The sequence below is a fragment of the Hypanus sabinus genome, chromosome 12 (assembly GCF_030144855.1).
Source record: "Hypanus sabinus isolate sHypSab1 chromosome 12, sHypSab1.hap1, whole genome shotgun sequence".
Lineage (NCBI taxonomy): Eukaryota > Metazoa > Chordata > Chondrichthyes > Myliobatiformes > Dasyatidae > Hypanus > Hypanus sabinus.
Window position 1 is genome coordinate 53,856,296 of NC_082717.1, and position 15,053 is coordinate 53,871,348.

The 15,053-nt window shown below is 41.0% G+C and overlaps 1 protein-coding gene across 2 annotated transcripts in view; it reads left to right on the forward strand.

Annotated features, from left to right (window-relative positions):
* The first annotated feature begins 2,338 nt into the window (after window positions 1-2,338).
* The window catches only part of LOC132402888 (echinoderm microtubule-associated protein-like 6), a 352,621-nt gene continuing 339,906 nt past the window's right edge, over window positions 2,339-15,053 (forward strand). For both annotated transcript variants that reach the window (XM_059985945.1, XM_059985944.1), the window contains exon 1: window positions 2,339-2,864. In XM_059985945.1, the coding sequence (XP_059841928.1) occupies window positions 2,668-2,864 (197 nt within the window). In that variant the 5' untranslated portion in view covers window positions 2,339-2,667. The remainder of the gene's footprint in view (window positions 2,865-15,053) is intronic.

Genomic DNA, 15,053 nt, shown 5'->3' on the forward strand with positions numbered 1-15,053 from the left:
GTGTGGTTTTTTCATTGATTCTATTATGTTTATTTGTATTTACTGTGAATGCCCTTAAGAAAATGAGCCTCAAGATAGTATATAGTGACATCTATGTAATTTAGTAATAAAGATACCTTGAACTTTTTCTGAAAAATATGAAAGAATGATCTGATGGGGGATATCCAATTTGAAAACATAAAACGTAGCAGGTGACATGAGGAAATCTGCAGATGCTGGAAATTCAAGCAACACACACAAAATGCTGGTGGAACGCAGCAGGCCAGGCAGCATCTATAGGGAGAAACACTGTTGACGTTTCAGGCTGAGACCCTTTGTCAGGACTAACTGAAAGGAAAGATAGTAAGAGATTTGGGTATCATCAGAGATCCCCACCACCCAGGCCATGCTCTCTTCTCACTGCTGTCTTCAGGTAGAAGGTACAAGAGCCTCTGGATTTACATCACCTGGTTCAAGTATAGTTACTACTCCTTAACCATCAGACTCTTCAATAAAGGGTGATAACTATCTATATTTGCATTTTGTTGTCTTCTGCACTCTGGTTGCTATTTCATTGATCCTGTTATTGTTAGTATTCTATAGATTTGCTGAGTATGCCCAAAAGAAGATTTGTATATGGTGACATATTTATACTTTGATAATAAATTTACTTTGACCTTTGAATTCTATGTATTTATAAAGCTTCACCTTTATTTCCAATCTTGCATTAAATCCAAGAGTGTGGCAGCAGGCAGCATTTGAATCTCCCCTGGTCCACTCCTCCTTTCCTTTCTCCTATGGTCCACTCTCCACTCCTATCATATTCCTTCCTCCACGCCTTTACCTTTCCTACCTACCTGGCTTCACCTATCCCCTTCTAGTTTAACCTCCTTCCCCTCCCACACCTTTTTATTCTGGTATCTTTCCCCTTCCTTGCCAGTCCTGAAAAAGGGCCTTGGCACAAAATGTTTATTCATTTCAATAGAGCTGCTGGATGTGCTGAGTTTCTCCTGCATTTATGTGTATGTTGCTTTGGATTTCCAGTATCTGCAGAATTTCTCATGTTTATGATTTGCTGCAATTATGAATATTTCAAAGTGCATAGCTCAAAAGGATAAGCAGAAACACTGAGAAATGAACTGTAGTAAATATTAATGGGGAGGGGTGAATGAAACATAGAAGACTGTTTCCTTTTCTGTCAAGAAGATTCTGGGTTTAATTTTTCTTAGATAAAATACTTTGCACATACAATGTACTGACTGTCAACAATAGTAATAGAATTAAAATAATCTTCTGGCATGGACACAGTATTCAAGTACAAACTGGCACAGAGTAAACAGACTTGGTCACAGCAAGTATATGCAAACTTCACACAGATGGCACCAAAAGTTAGGAATGAAACCAGGTCTCTGCAGCTGCCAGGCATCAGTTCTACTAGATACATCATAATAGAACCCACCAATAACACACTGATTGCCAGAGATAATCAAAACACAATTATTCTCATGTGGATTCTGCCCATACAGGCCACTCTGGGTTAAGAATGTCTGAGTACTGCATGCCCCATAATATTCACATTATGTTTAATTTAAAAGTCCACCATATGTACATTCATTCCCTACTTCAGAACTAGTTTCCCTTTTCTCTGTGTGTGTCTCTCTCTCTCTCTCTCTCTCTCTCTCTCACACGCACAGTTTATAGTAATTGTTCTTTCATAACAATCACGTGCTTTGGATTATATTTACAATTTTGTGGAGATAAGGTTACCATGCCCAGTGATTTTTCTGTATTTTCTAACGAACAATCAAAATCAATCTGAAGATGTGTTTACTTGGAGATGGTTTTTCAAATGACTCAGCAATAATTCACATTCAAAGCCAGTTACAACTTCCTTCAGAGATTTCCACATGGACTATACAGGCGAATGGAAGCACATTTTTTTAAAAAATAACAAACAGAGGCAATCCTTCACTGCCTCTCCCATACATATCCTTATAAATCATGAATAAGCTTAAGGAAGAAAATCCATGAACAGCTGCCTAGCATTTAAAACTCCTACAGGGAGATTCCCCAATATATTTTGACCAAAGTTGCAAACCCGATGCAAATCACACCTAAATGTTTTTGCCTAAGCACAAGTTTTATCATTCTGCATCATAAAAGGTGGGCAGGTGGATTGAGGTTTTCATTAGCTGGGAAAAAATCTGAACTCCGAGCATCATCATCATCCCCTGCAATGGTCCCCTCATCATTTTGTTGCCTTCAGGTGCATCTTAAATTCTGACAGACGGGATGGACAGCAGACGCTGAAGTAATTCAAAATGAAAACGTTATTCTCCGGATTCAGTGCGCTCATTATGCCCTGACAAAGAGAAGCGGTTCTCACCGCGCACAGTGACGCCACTGCGCGCCACGTCAGCGACCGTTTGCGTTGTTACTAAGCCCTTCTTCCACCTGGTTACCAGCGCGCAGTCCTCTCCTGCTCTGTCCTTCAGTGTCGGCCGCCGGGTGCTGCATTCAGCTGACATCACCGGCAGTTAGTATGCCGCTGGGAGAGGCAATTTTGAGTTAAAGAGCATCATTTTCAAAACGGCCCCCCACCCGCACACCTGTTCTTGCAAGCGTTATTTGGAGCAGTCTTCTTGGGGCGGTGAGAGGGACGGGAGAAACACATAGGAAGAAAAAGAAATGGCTGATAGAACTGCACCGAAATGCCAGTTGCGGTTAGAATGGGTTTATGGTTACCGAGGTCACCAATGCCGGAATAATCTATACTACACGGCTGCCAAGGAGGTGGTCTACTTCGTTGCCGGAGTGGGAATTGTGTACAACACCAGAGAACACACACAAAAATTTTTCCTTGGTCACAACGATGATATTATCAGGTAGTGTACACTATACGAAATGAAATGTGACACGGTACAAAATAATAGTAAAGCCCGGCTTCACCATCTGTGCACAGATAGAATGTTACAAAGATTCGAATGTTTAATAAAAAATCATCTTAATGTTTCTATACAGCATCCATTAGTCATACCCATCAGCGTTGTTGCTTTGAAAGATGATAAAAAACATGAATTTGGGCGACTTCTCAGTGTCTCTATGCATTAACCCATAAGATGGATATGAAATGCTGTTGTCTTATTAATGAAAGGGATTACATGATTTTGTTTCAAATCCAAATGTGTTTTTAAAATCTAAGTTTATGTTTTATATTTAGAACAGCTAGAAATGGTTATTTGGACTAAAATCTAGGCGCAGGTTGCTAACGGTTTTTCCAATTTATAGTTATGATATTGTACATTTGCTGTATTTTCGTGCTGTTTCATTGCAACTTGTCGACTCAAAGCTCAGATATATTTTATTTCGAAATGGAAGTAGACGAAATTAAGGATATTAGTCTAACGCGAGATGAATGAAATTGCTGTGGAATGTATACCCATTTTATTAAATATCTATGAAAGGTAAATCAAACTATTTTACAGGAAGGTGCACTATCTAGTAGAAATAAATAATTGTCCGGAGTCGAATCTTTTTGCCTAATCTCGCTGTGGCTAGATTTAACACATAGTGAATGCAGTGAGTAAGTCTGGTAGAACATATTGCTATCTTTACATCTTAATGATATTGGCCCTGTTTTGAAAATTGGGACTGTCAATTTTTATAATTTATGTAGAAGATAATACCCTGAAAGTTTAATTTTAATTTATCTATATTTTGTTGCAATTTTTAATAGTTTGCAATGATAAATTTCTTCTATAAAATAGTCTATAAATTGATGATTTGTGGAGCTTTGAATTTAATATACCATCTTTAAATTGACAGTTGTAGCTTGCCAGAAGAGGAAATTAAACAAAATTGTGCAGGTAGTTAATACTATTTGTTTACCTCCAGATCCTTCAGCCAGAAGTTCCAAATTTTGAAAGTTATGTTTTTATAAAATATTGTTTAAGTAAAGTATCCTAATAAAACAGCAAATCAATTTTTCTTATTGTCATTTAGAATTTCTCAGTGACTGACCAAGTTTAGCAACATCTTTAAATGAAGCACTCCACCTTTGACTGAAATATACTTTTCTTCCAGCATATTGAAGATATCGTAATAGCTTTTTGGGGGAAATAATTTTTGAGTAGATGTATTATTTCCTTATATTAATTTAGTTCCATAATAAATGTGACTGCTTGCAAAATTATTTCCTTCGTTTGGAATACTATTTATCGTTGGGCTATCAGGTAACATCTAATTTAAAATTCAAGAGTTGAAAAGGATTATTTTTTCAGTGTGTCAACTACAAAGGTGGTGGGGGGTTGCGGGGGGGGGGGTGGTGGGGAAAGAACTGTAATCTGTCAACACCAGTAGTGTCCTGCAAATGTTTTGGGACAGGTTGCTACTTAACAAAAATACAGTCTTCACCAGGATTGTGGCAGGTGATTCAAAATCTGCTCTTGCTATTCTCTATAAAATTTGAAAATGGTCAGTGAAACCTGATTTCTTAAAACAATCAGTTTTTTTATTTGGAATCTCATCTTTCAATATGGTCTTTAAGCATTCTGCAAGAGAAAGATGATAAATTTCTCAGCATACTTTGTAAATGTGTGATTTCAGGTATTCAATAATAGAATAAGAAAAAATATTTTTTAACATTTTAAATGAAACATCGTGCATGAAATCTAATATAATTTTATTTTGGGAACACTTGGAGATAGTCTACAAATTCTAATAAAATAGGAGTACCTGTAAGTTGGAAGCATGAAAAATAACTTCTCTGGTGCATTTTCATTTTTATTTGCCTATGTTTTTTAATGATATTTTATATTGTGGAGAAAAATACAGCTTCAGAACACTTTATATACTTGAAATCAGAAGGCAATAACTTTTTGATTTTCCATTAGATGACATTGACTCTCTCCCAATTCAAATCAGCTTCCTGAGGCTTGAGACTTTGTAAGCTGAGGTACTATATATGTGTATTTTTTTCCTACAGCAGCCATTTTTTCCCCAAATTTCCACAAAAGGAACAATTTGCGTACCAATCACCATTTTTGATTCCTATGCAAAGTTGTTTAGGAGTTCATTAGTCAAGAGGTGAACCCAGTTTGATTTTACAGAGCAATCAATCAAATGTTCCGTCAGCTCTGGTCCTCTTTCTTTCTTTCTTTCTTTCTTTCTTTCATTTTCCATTTTAATTTTGTTTTGCGCATTGAGTTATTTATTTTCAAGCTTGTTGAAACATGAGATTCAGAAATGCCATGCTGCTGTGTGAACTGAATTGGTAATTTATTTAGTGAATTAGTAAAACATAATTATAGATATTGGAAATGTGAAATAAAACAGAAAATGTTGGCAACAGTCAACAGGTAAGACACAATCTGTGGAATGCTTCAGGGCTGGGGAGTTTTATGTAGCAGGAAAATGACAGAGTAATTGGTGGGGGGGGGGGAGAAATAGGTGAGACCAGATGACTTGGTGTGGCGTAATGCAGCTGTTGAGATCATATGAAGCTTCTTTGCATAATGCGCACTATTGAAAAATAATGACAGGCAATAATGGCAGATCTAATACAGACAGAAAGAAAAGTGATTTATCTGAAGTTGGAGAATTCAATATGGAGACCCAAAAACTAGTAGAAAGATGAAGTGGTGCTCCTCAGGCTTTGAGCCTCATTGAAACAGTGCAGGAGTTGACAAACACAAAGATGATGAATTGAAATGGCCATAATTTCTTAAAATTGATGTTTGTGGGTGAACAAATTCCAAGAAGCAGCAGAGTTCTGCAAATGTAGGAAATTCAGCGTAACATGTGAAATGCTGGAGGAATAAAGAGTTAACATTTTGGGCCAAGGCCCTTCATTGAGACTGGAAAGGGGACGAAATCAGAATAAAAAAGGTGGGGGGGGTGGAGGGAAAGGGGAAGGAATACCAGCTGGAAGGAGATAAATGAACACAGGGTCTTGGCCCAAAATGTCGACTCTATTCCTTTCCATAGATGCTGTCTGATGTGTTAAGTTTCTCCAGTATTTTCTTTGATAAATGAAACCAGGTTTTGGGGGTGGGTGGGGGTAGGTGGAACAAAATAAGAAACTGGGAGGTGATAGGTGGGAAATGTAAAGGGCTAAAAAAGAAGGAATCTGATGGGAAAGTGTGCCATGGAAGAAAGGGAAGGTGGAGGGGCATCAGAGGGAGGTAATAGGCAGGTGAGGTGGTCTTTACAGTTATCATAACTATACCTCTTCCCACTCTGTCACTTCTAAAAATGCCATTACCTTTTCTCAGTTACTCTGTTTCCACCACATCTGTTCTCCGGATGAGGCTTTCCTTTCCAGAACATCTGAGATGTTCTCCTTCTTCAAAGAATGGGGTTTCCCTTCCTTTACTGTTGATGTTGTCCTCACCTTCATCTCTATTTCCCAGACATCCACCCTCACCCCATCTTCCTATTGCCCTAACAGGGGTAAAGTTCCTCTTGTCCTTACCCGCCACCCCATGAGCCTTCACATTTAGCACATTATTCTCCGCAACTTCTGACATTTTCAGCGGGGTCCTCCTACCCACTCTCCACTTTCTACAAGTGTTGCTATCTCTAACCATTCACTCCATGCCACTGATCTCCCTCCGAACAGTTATTCCTGCAAAAGGAACAAATGCATTCACCTTCTCTCCCACTATCATTCAGGTCCCAAGCAGTCTTTCCAGTTGAGGTAACTCTACATTTCACCTGCAAGAATGCTTGGGTCACCTACTGTATCTGGTGGTCCTGGTGCGCCCTTGTCCTCATCAGTGAAACACAACATAGATTGGGGGACTGCTTTGTTGAGCACCTTCTGCAACAGGGAGGATTTCCCAGTTTCTCAAATTGGAGGAGCAGCATCTCATATTCTCTTTTGATAGCGTCCAGCCTAATAACAGGAAAATTGATTTCTTCAACCTCCTGTAATTTCTCTCTCCCTCTTTTCCATTCCCCTCTTAGCCCTTCTCTTCTCACTTGCCTATCACCTCCATCTGGTGGTCCTCCTCCTTCCCTTCCTCCCATGGTCCATTCTCTTCCCCTATCAGGTTCCTTTTTCAGCCCTTTATCTCTTTTCCATCTTAGTTCATCTCCTCTCTCCCACCCACCCACCTTCCCCATCACCTGATTTCACGTATCACCTTCCAGCTGGTACTCCTTTCCTTCCCTCCACTTATTCTGGCTTCTTCCTCGTTCCAGTCCTAATGAAGGGTCTTGGCACAAAACTTCAACTTTTCATTCTTCTCCATAGATGCTGCCTGACCTTCTGAGTTCCTTCAGCGTTTTGTGTGTGTTATGCAGTGTTTTGGAGATGAAAGGATGTTGCAGAGCTCATCTTCTGGAGAGCTTATTTATTTAGCCTGCGGTAATTTCAGCTTCATTCTTCACCCATGCAATAGGTGGAATCCAACTTTGACCCAAGTCAAACTGCATGAAGAAAAATCAAGATAAGTCAGATCAATTTATATTTGCATATAGGAGAATTGCAGCAAAATATTTTGCACAGAATTGATTCTGAAGTTTGGTGATGGTGAATATTGTGAGATTTTAGAAACTTTTAGTTATACTGGGAATGATGTGTTCAGAGCCAGAATGACTGATACAAACATACTTGCACTAAATGGAGTATGCCTGTATGAAAGCCTGGATTACAAAAACAAGGAAGTCTTGTTCAACCTTTTGCAAAGATCTGGCTTAGCCAGAACTGGGGGTTTTCCTTCTATATCTGGAAACTTGCTAGAGAAAGGACTGGAAAAATACTTAAATGATTCCAAAAGTAAAGAGTGTTGGTTTCATGAATAGATGGAGGAACTGTTTGTTCTTTGTACAAAGAAATTTAAGAGGGGACTTGATAGGAGTGCTTAAACTTAAGAATGCATGTCATGTAAATTTTTTTTAAAAGTCATCAGCAAATGCAGAAAGTGCTGGAGAATACCTTTGAAATAATTGAGGGTGAGGGAGAGGGTGAAATGCTTTTGAAGAAATGAGTTATGATCTTGATTGCTGTGCCTGAAAGGTAACAGAATCGTGATTTCAAAATGAATTGATTCAGTACTTGAAGAAAGATGATGTTCAGACTTCAGGGAAGAAGCTGGCAAATAGAACTAATTAGCCAACCCTTACTAAAAACATAAAACTTGATGTGTGCCTTCTGTACAATAATTCCGTTGTTTCTAAATTTTTGCTGACATTCACTATACTTTAACATAGATTTTGATTTTTACATGGAAAAGTGCCTGTTAACTGAGTTGTTAGTGCTAGTATGATCCAAAATGCAGACTTTCAGGTAACAATTAATCTGTACATCTCATGAAGTGGATGGAAATAATTTCCATTCACTTCGTGAGATGTGGAGATTAATAGTGATAAAATGGCAACCATCAGATCGTTATTGCCATTGTAACTTTTGGTGAGTCAGGACCTGGTTGATAGTGATGGAGGGTTGCGAAGTATTCTGTTGCGTTTCTCCACATTTGTATTCTTCAGCAACCGTGCAATTTATTTGATTGCATTCCCCTCCACCACCATTCTCCATCTGCAGAACTAGTTCTCATACTCAACCGTTTCTCCTCTGGCTCCTCCCATAAGCCCCAGCTGTGCCTACCTTTTTGTTGGCCACAGTCCGTGTTCCAAGCTTCCCCAACTTTTCCTCTGCTATATTGTTGACTGCATTGGTGCGGCCTCATACACCCCATGCTGAGCTCGTCAATTTAAACAACTTTACCTCCAACTTCCACCCTGCCCTTAAATTGTCTTGGTCCATTTCTACCATCTCCCTCCCCTTCCTTGATCTCTCTGTCTCCATCTCTGGAGACAAACTGTCAATCAACATCTTTTATAAATATACCAGTTCCCATGGTTATCTTCACTGTACTGCTTCCCACCCTGACTCCTGTAAAAATTCTACTCCCTTTTCTCAGTTTCTTCACCTCCACTGCATCTGTTCCCAGGATGAGGCTTTCCTTTCCAGAACATCAGAAATGTCCACCTCTTTCAAAGAATGGGGTTTCCCTTCCTCCACCATTGATGCTGCCCTCACCCACACCCTCCTCCATTTCCCAGACATCTGTGCTCAATCTGTCTTCCTGCCACCTTAACTGTTGGAGTTCTTCTTGTCCTTATCTACCACCCCATGAGCCTCTAATCCAACACACCATTCTCTGCAACTTCCACCATCTCCAAAGGGATCCTACCACCAAGCATGTCTTTACCTAACCCCATTCTCTACTTTTCACAGGGATCACTCCCTCTGTGTTTTCCTTTCCATTCCTCTACCCCATTGATCTCCCTCCTAGCATTTATCCCTGCAAGCAGCCTAAATGCTACAGCTGCCCACACACCCACTCCCTCATTTCCATTCAGGATCTTAAACAGTGCTTCCAGGTGAGGCAGCATTTCACCTGCAATTCTGCTGGGGTTGTCTATTGTATCCAGCAAGCTTGCAGTGCAAGCCTCCTCTGCATTGGTGAGAACTGTCATAAACTGAAACACCACTTTGTTGAGTACCTCCACTCCATTTGCCAAAAGCGGAACTTCCTGGCAGCCAAACATTTTAATTCCAATTCCCATTCTCATTCTGACATGTTGGTTTATGGCTTCCTGTCGTGCCACCATGAGGCCACTGTCAGGGAGGAGGAGCAACACCTTATTCCGTCAGGGTAGCCTCCAACCTGATGGCATGAATATTGATTACTCCTTCTGGTTTAAAAAAAAACACTTTTTCCCTCCCCCTTTCCTCTTCTATTTCCCATTCTGGCCTCTTACCTCTTCTTACCTCTCCCTGGGTCCTCTCCTCCTTCCTTTTCTCTTATGGTCCACAGTCCTCTCCTATTAGATTCCTTCCTCTCCAGCTCTTTACCTTTCCTACCCACCTGGCTTCACCTATCACCATCCAACTATCCTCCTTCTCCCCAACCTTTTTATTCTAGTGTCTTCCCCCTTTCTGAAGAAGGGTACCAGCCTGTAATGTTGACTGTTCATTTCTACAGATGCTGAGTTCCTTCAGCATTTTGTGTGTGTTTGCTTTGGATAGCTAGCATCCACAGTATTTCTTGTGTTTAGAATTTAATCTTGAATGTTGATAATTATTCCTTGACTCTACTATATTTGAAGAATCATTTGTGTAGCTTCATGTCAGCAAAAATAACGTCGGACAAGTTTTATTGCTTTCAGAGAAAGTTTGAGAAAGGGCGAATAGAAAGGAATCGGTAGATATAAACTTTCAGAAAGTGTTCAACAAGATTAAGTCATAACAAATGCCCAAAAGGTTGAGTATAACATACTGCATAGATATAGGATTAGCTAATGATCAGGAAGCAGTGACTAGGGTAAGGGATCATTTTCAGGTCGGCAACCACTGACCAGTAGTGTTCCCACAGAAATCAGTGCTGTGACAACAGCTTTTCTAATGTATACCCTTACTTCCAGCAAGCCTTTAATATTCAATGAACAGCTTTGCAGATGACTGAAAAAAAATAATAATAGACAAGGCAAATTGATAAAAATAATTTGCAGGGAGATATTGATAAGTGAGTGGACAAAATATAGGCAACTGGGATGTAGGATGAAAAATATAAAGTTAAATTTGGAAGGAGGAACAAAAGAACAGTATTTAAATGAAGAAAAATGCAGAAAGCTGCAGCACAGGAATTTGAGGTATCTAATCCATGAATAAAGCTACTGCACAGATGTAGCAGCTATGAGAAAAGATTATTGGAATGCTGGCCCTTATTTCAAGGGGGGTGGTGAAGTATAAAAGTCTTACTGTAACTGCACCAGGCACTATTGAGACCTAATAAGAAGAAAATTATGAACGCTTTATTAGAAACTGTTATTTTAATTGGTGCTAGGGCTGAGAGCTTCATGTTCCTAGGAATGAAAGTCACCAATTGCCTGTCCTGATCCAGCCATGGCCAAGGAGGCACACTAGTTCCTCTACTTCCTCGAGAAGTTAAACAAAATTGTTGTGTCCACTTTGACCCTCACTAACTTTTATAGTTGCACCATGACAGGCATTGCTTGATAACTACCAATACAGTGCCTTGAAAAAGTATTCAGCCCCCAATCATTTGTTTACATTAGTATTACAACCAGGGATTTTGATCAATTTAACTGAGAATTTTAATTTGTGAATGACTTGCTGCTTTTTTTTTGCAGTAGAGCCCAAAAAATGGAAAAAATGTAGAGCATGCTGTGGTTAAGATTTCCACTGCTATGCTGTGAGATATTTTTATTGTAGCAGTTTTAGGCAAAAGCAATGTGTCCTGTTAGTAAACACGAGGAAATCTGCAGATGCTGGAAATTCAAACAACAACACACACAAAATGCTGGTGGAACACAGCAGGCTAGGCAGCATCTATAGGGAGAAGCGATGTTGACGTTTCAGGCCGAGACTCTTCGTCAGGACTAACCGAAAGGAAAGATAGTAAAAGATTTGAAAGTAGAAGGGGGAGGGGGAAATGCGAAATGATAGGAGTAGACCGGAGGGGGTGGGATGAAGCTAAGAGCTGGAAAGATGATTGGCGAAAGTGATACAGAGCTGGAGAAGGGAAAGGATCATGGGACGGGAGGCCTCAGGAGAAAGAAAGGGGGGAGCACCAGAGTGAGATGGAGAACAGGCAAACAACTAAATATGTCAGGGATGGGGTAAGAAGGGGAGGAGGGGCATTAACGGAAGTTAGAGAAATCAATGTTCATGCCATCAGGTTGGAGGCTACCCAGTCGGTATATAAGGTGTTGTTTCTCCAACCTGAGTTTGGATTCATTTTGACAATAGAGGAGGCCATGGATAGACATATCAGAATGGGAATGGGACACGGAATTAAAATATGTGGCCACTGGGAGATTCTGCTTTTTCTGGTGGACCGAGCGTAGATGTTCCACGAAACTGTCTCCCAGTCTGTGTCGGGTCTCGCCAATATATAAAAGGCCACACCGGGAGCATCGGACGCAGTATACCACACCAGCCGACTCACAGGTGAAGTGTCGCCTCACCTGGAAGGACTGTCTGGGGCCCTGAATGGTGGTGAGGGAGGAATTGTAAGGGCAGGTGTAGCACTTGTTCCGTTTACAAGGATAAGTGCCAGGAGGGAGATCAGTGAGAAGGGATGGGGGGGATGAGTGGACAAGGGAGTCGCGTAGGGAGTGATCCCCGTGAAAAGCAGAAAGAGGAGGGGGAGGGAAAAATGTGTTTGGTAGTGGGATCCCGTTGGAGGTGGCGGAAGATACGGAGAATTATATGTTGGACCTGCAGGCTGGTGGGTTGGTAGGTAAGGACAAGGGGAACCCTATCCCGAGTGGGGTGGCGGGTGGATGGGGTGAGGGCAGATGTGCGGGAAATGGGAGAGATGCGTTTGAGGGCAGAGCTGATGGTGGACGAAGGGATGCCCCTTTGCTTAAAAAAAGGAAGATATCTCCTTCGTCCTGGAAAGAAAAGCCTCATCCTGAGAGCAGATGCGGTGGAGACGGAGGAATTGTGAGAAGGGCATAGCCTTTTTGCAAGAGACAGGGTGGGAAGAGGAATAGTCCAGGTAGCTGTGAGAGTCTGTAGGTTTATAGTAGGTATCAGTAGATAGGCCATCTCCAGAGATGGAGACAGAAAGATCAAGAAAGGGGAGGGAGGTGTTGGAAATGGACCAGGTAAATTTGAGGGCAGGGTGAAAGTTGGAGGCAAAGTTAATGAAGTCAACGAGCTCAGCACGTGTGCAAGAGGCAGCGCCAATGCAGTCGTCGATGTAGCAAAGGAAAAGAGGGGGATGAATACTGGTATAGCCTTGGAACATGGACTGTTCCACAAAGCCAACAAAAAGGCAGGCATAACTGGGACCCATATGGGTGCCCATGGCTACACCCCTGGTTTGGAGGAAGTGGGAGGAGCCAAAGGAGAAATTATTGAGAGTAAGAACTAATTCCGCTAGATGGAGGAGAGTTGTGGTAGAGGGGATTTGGTTAGGTCTGGAATCCAAAAAAAAAGCGAACAGCTTTGAGACCATCTAGGTGGGGGATGTAGGGACTGGACGTCCATGGTGAAAATAAGGTAGTGGGGGCCAGGGAACTTAAAATCATTGAAAAAATTCAAAGCATGAGAAGTGTCACGAACATAAGTGGGAAGAGATTGAACAAGGGGGGATAAGACTGTGTCAAGGTATGCAGAAATGAGTTCAGTGGGGCAGGAGCAAGCTGAGACAATAGGTCCTGTTAGTAATAGTGTTTTGGCTTCAGCTGAAGATGTGGAGCCATGTTGTCCAACCTGGGAATGTTGTGTCAGCCATTTGTAACTTTTTGTCCAGTGGAAGATTTGGGAGAGCTGGGTGGGATCAGATTTCTGAAGGACAGTAGTCTGATTTGGGGTCTTTGGTGGGAGCTCCCAAGTGGGAATATGCCACAGAATGCAGTTTGAAGGAGAGACCTGGTTGAAAGATGTGCTTTGTGCAGATGAATGGCTCCAAGAAGGAAGTGGCAGATCTCTTGAGAGAGCCAGTTCATCCGAGATGGTCTTCGAGGGAAGTTCAAACTGTGGCTGGTTTCCTTCACACAGAATGTGAGTTCAGTGCGTGCAATACATTTGACTATTCCAGAAATTAGCTCCAATGGACTTTAATGACGCCTTTAATTTTTCTTTTTCTGTAACTCTTAAAATTGAAAATTTGGTAAATATATTTCCTTTGTAATTTTATGCCGGTGTACAGACTGTTAATTTTCAGCAAAGGATAACTTTGCACAGTATTTGCTACAACCAATGTTCCATATTTGGAACATCCCAACTTTCCTGTTTGGTTGAACCCCAAATCACACTGACCCTAGAAGTATATTGCTTATGAAAAGGTGGCCTTTTCACCGCTGAGTCACATGGCTGTTAACAGAGTTAGCTAACTAGCCAGGTTTGTATACGAGTCTGATGAGAGGGTTACACATGAAAGCCTAAAAATTCAAAAACTGAAATGTCGGCACTTCAAAAGTATTCATCCCACTTTGCTCGGTTCTTAGTCGAACCACCTCTTGCAGCTGTTACAGCCTGTAGTCTCTTTGAATAAGTCTCTGTTAGCTTTGCACAAGATTTGTCCATTCCTCCTTGCAAAATTGCTCAAACTATGCCAGGTTGAGGACGGGCAGTGGACAGCAACCTTGAGGTCTTGCCAGAGATATTTGATTGGGATAAGATCAGGACTCTGATTAGACATCAAAGACATCAATTTTATGCATTTGAAGCAACTCTGTAGTTGCTCTGGCAGTGTGCTTTGAGTCATTGTCCTACTGAAAGGAGAACTTCCTCCCCAGTTTAAGCTTTCTGGCAGTGGCTAGCAGATTTTTATCCAGGATCTCTCTGTATTTAGCAGTGCTCATCTTCCCATCAATCCTGACCAGATTTCTAGTACCTTCTGCTGACAAACATCCCTATAGCATGATGCTATTTCCACCATACTTTACAGTGAGGATGGTGTTACTTGGCTGATGTGCAGTATTAGATTTATGCCACACATAATACTTAGTGTTGAGGCATAAAAGTTCCACTTTAGTTTCATTTGACCACAAGACTTTCTTCCACTTCTTTACAGTATCTTCTGAGTGATGCTTTGCAAAGTCTTTTCGAGCAGGATTTTTTTCTTAGCTGTGGTTTCTTCCTTGTCACTCTTCTTTAAATACCCTTTTTGTGTAAAACCTTGGAGGTTACGGAGCCATGAGCTTCATCTCCAGTTGTAGGCACAGACTTCTGCAGCTTGCTCAGTAACTGTTGGCATTATGGTACCCTCTCTTGTAAGTGCCATTCTTCTCTGGTGACTGAATTTTTAGAGGGGAGGCCTGACCAAGACAGAATGAGGTACGAACTCTGAGGTATGTTTAGAGCTTTTGAGATGGTCTTGTACCCTTCCCCATTTCCTTGACTTCATTTTTGTTTGACCTGTTGAAAATCTACCGTGCTCCTGGACTTTACAGAGAGAGGGAGTGTTTACAGTAGTCTTAAGAATTCATGGAAAACAGGTGATCCTTCAATTTTCTACATCAACAAATTGGGTGAGTTAGTAAGGTAATGTATTGCTACTGAGGAAAATTAGTGTAGTAATTACAAAGGG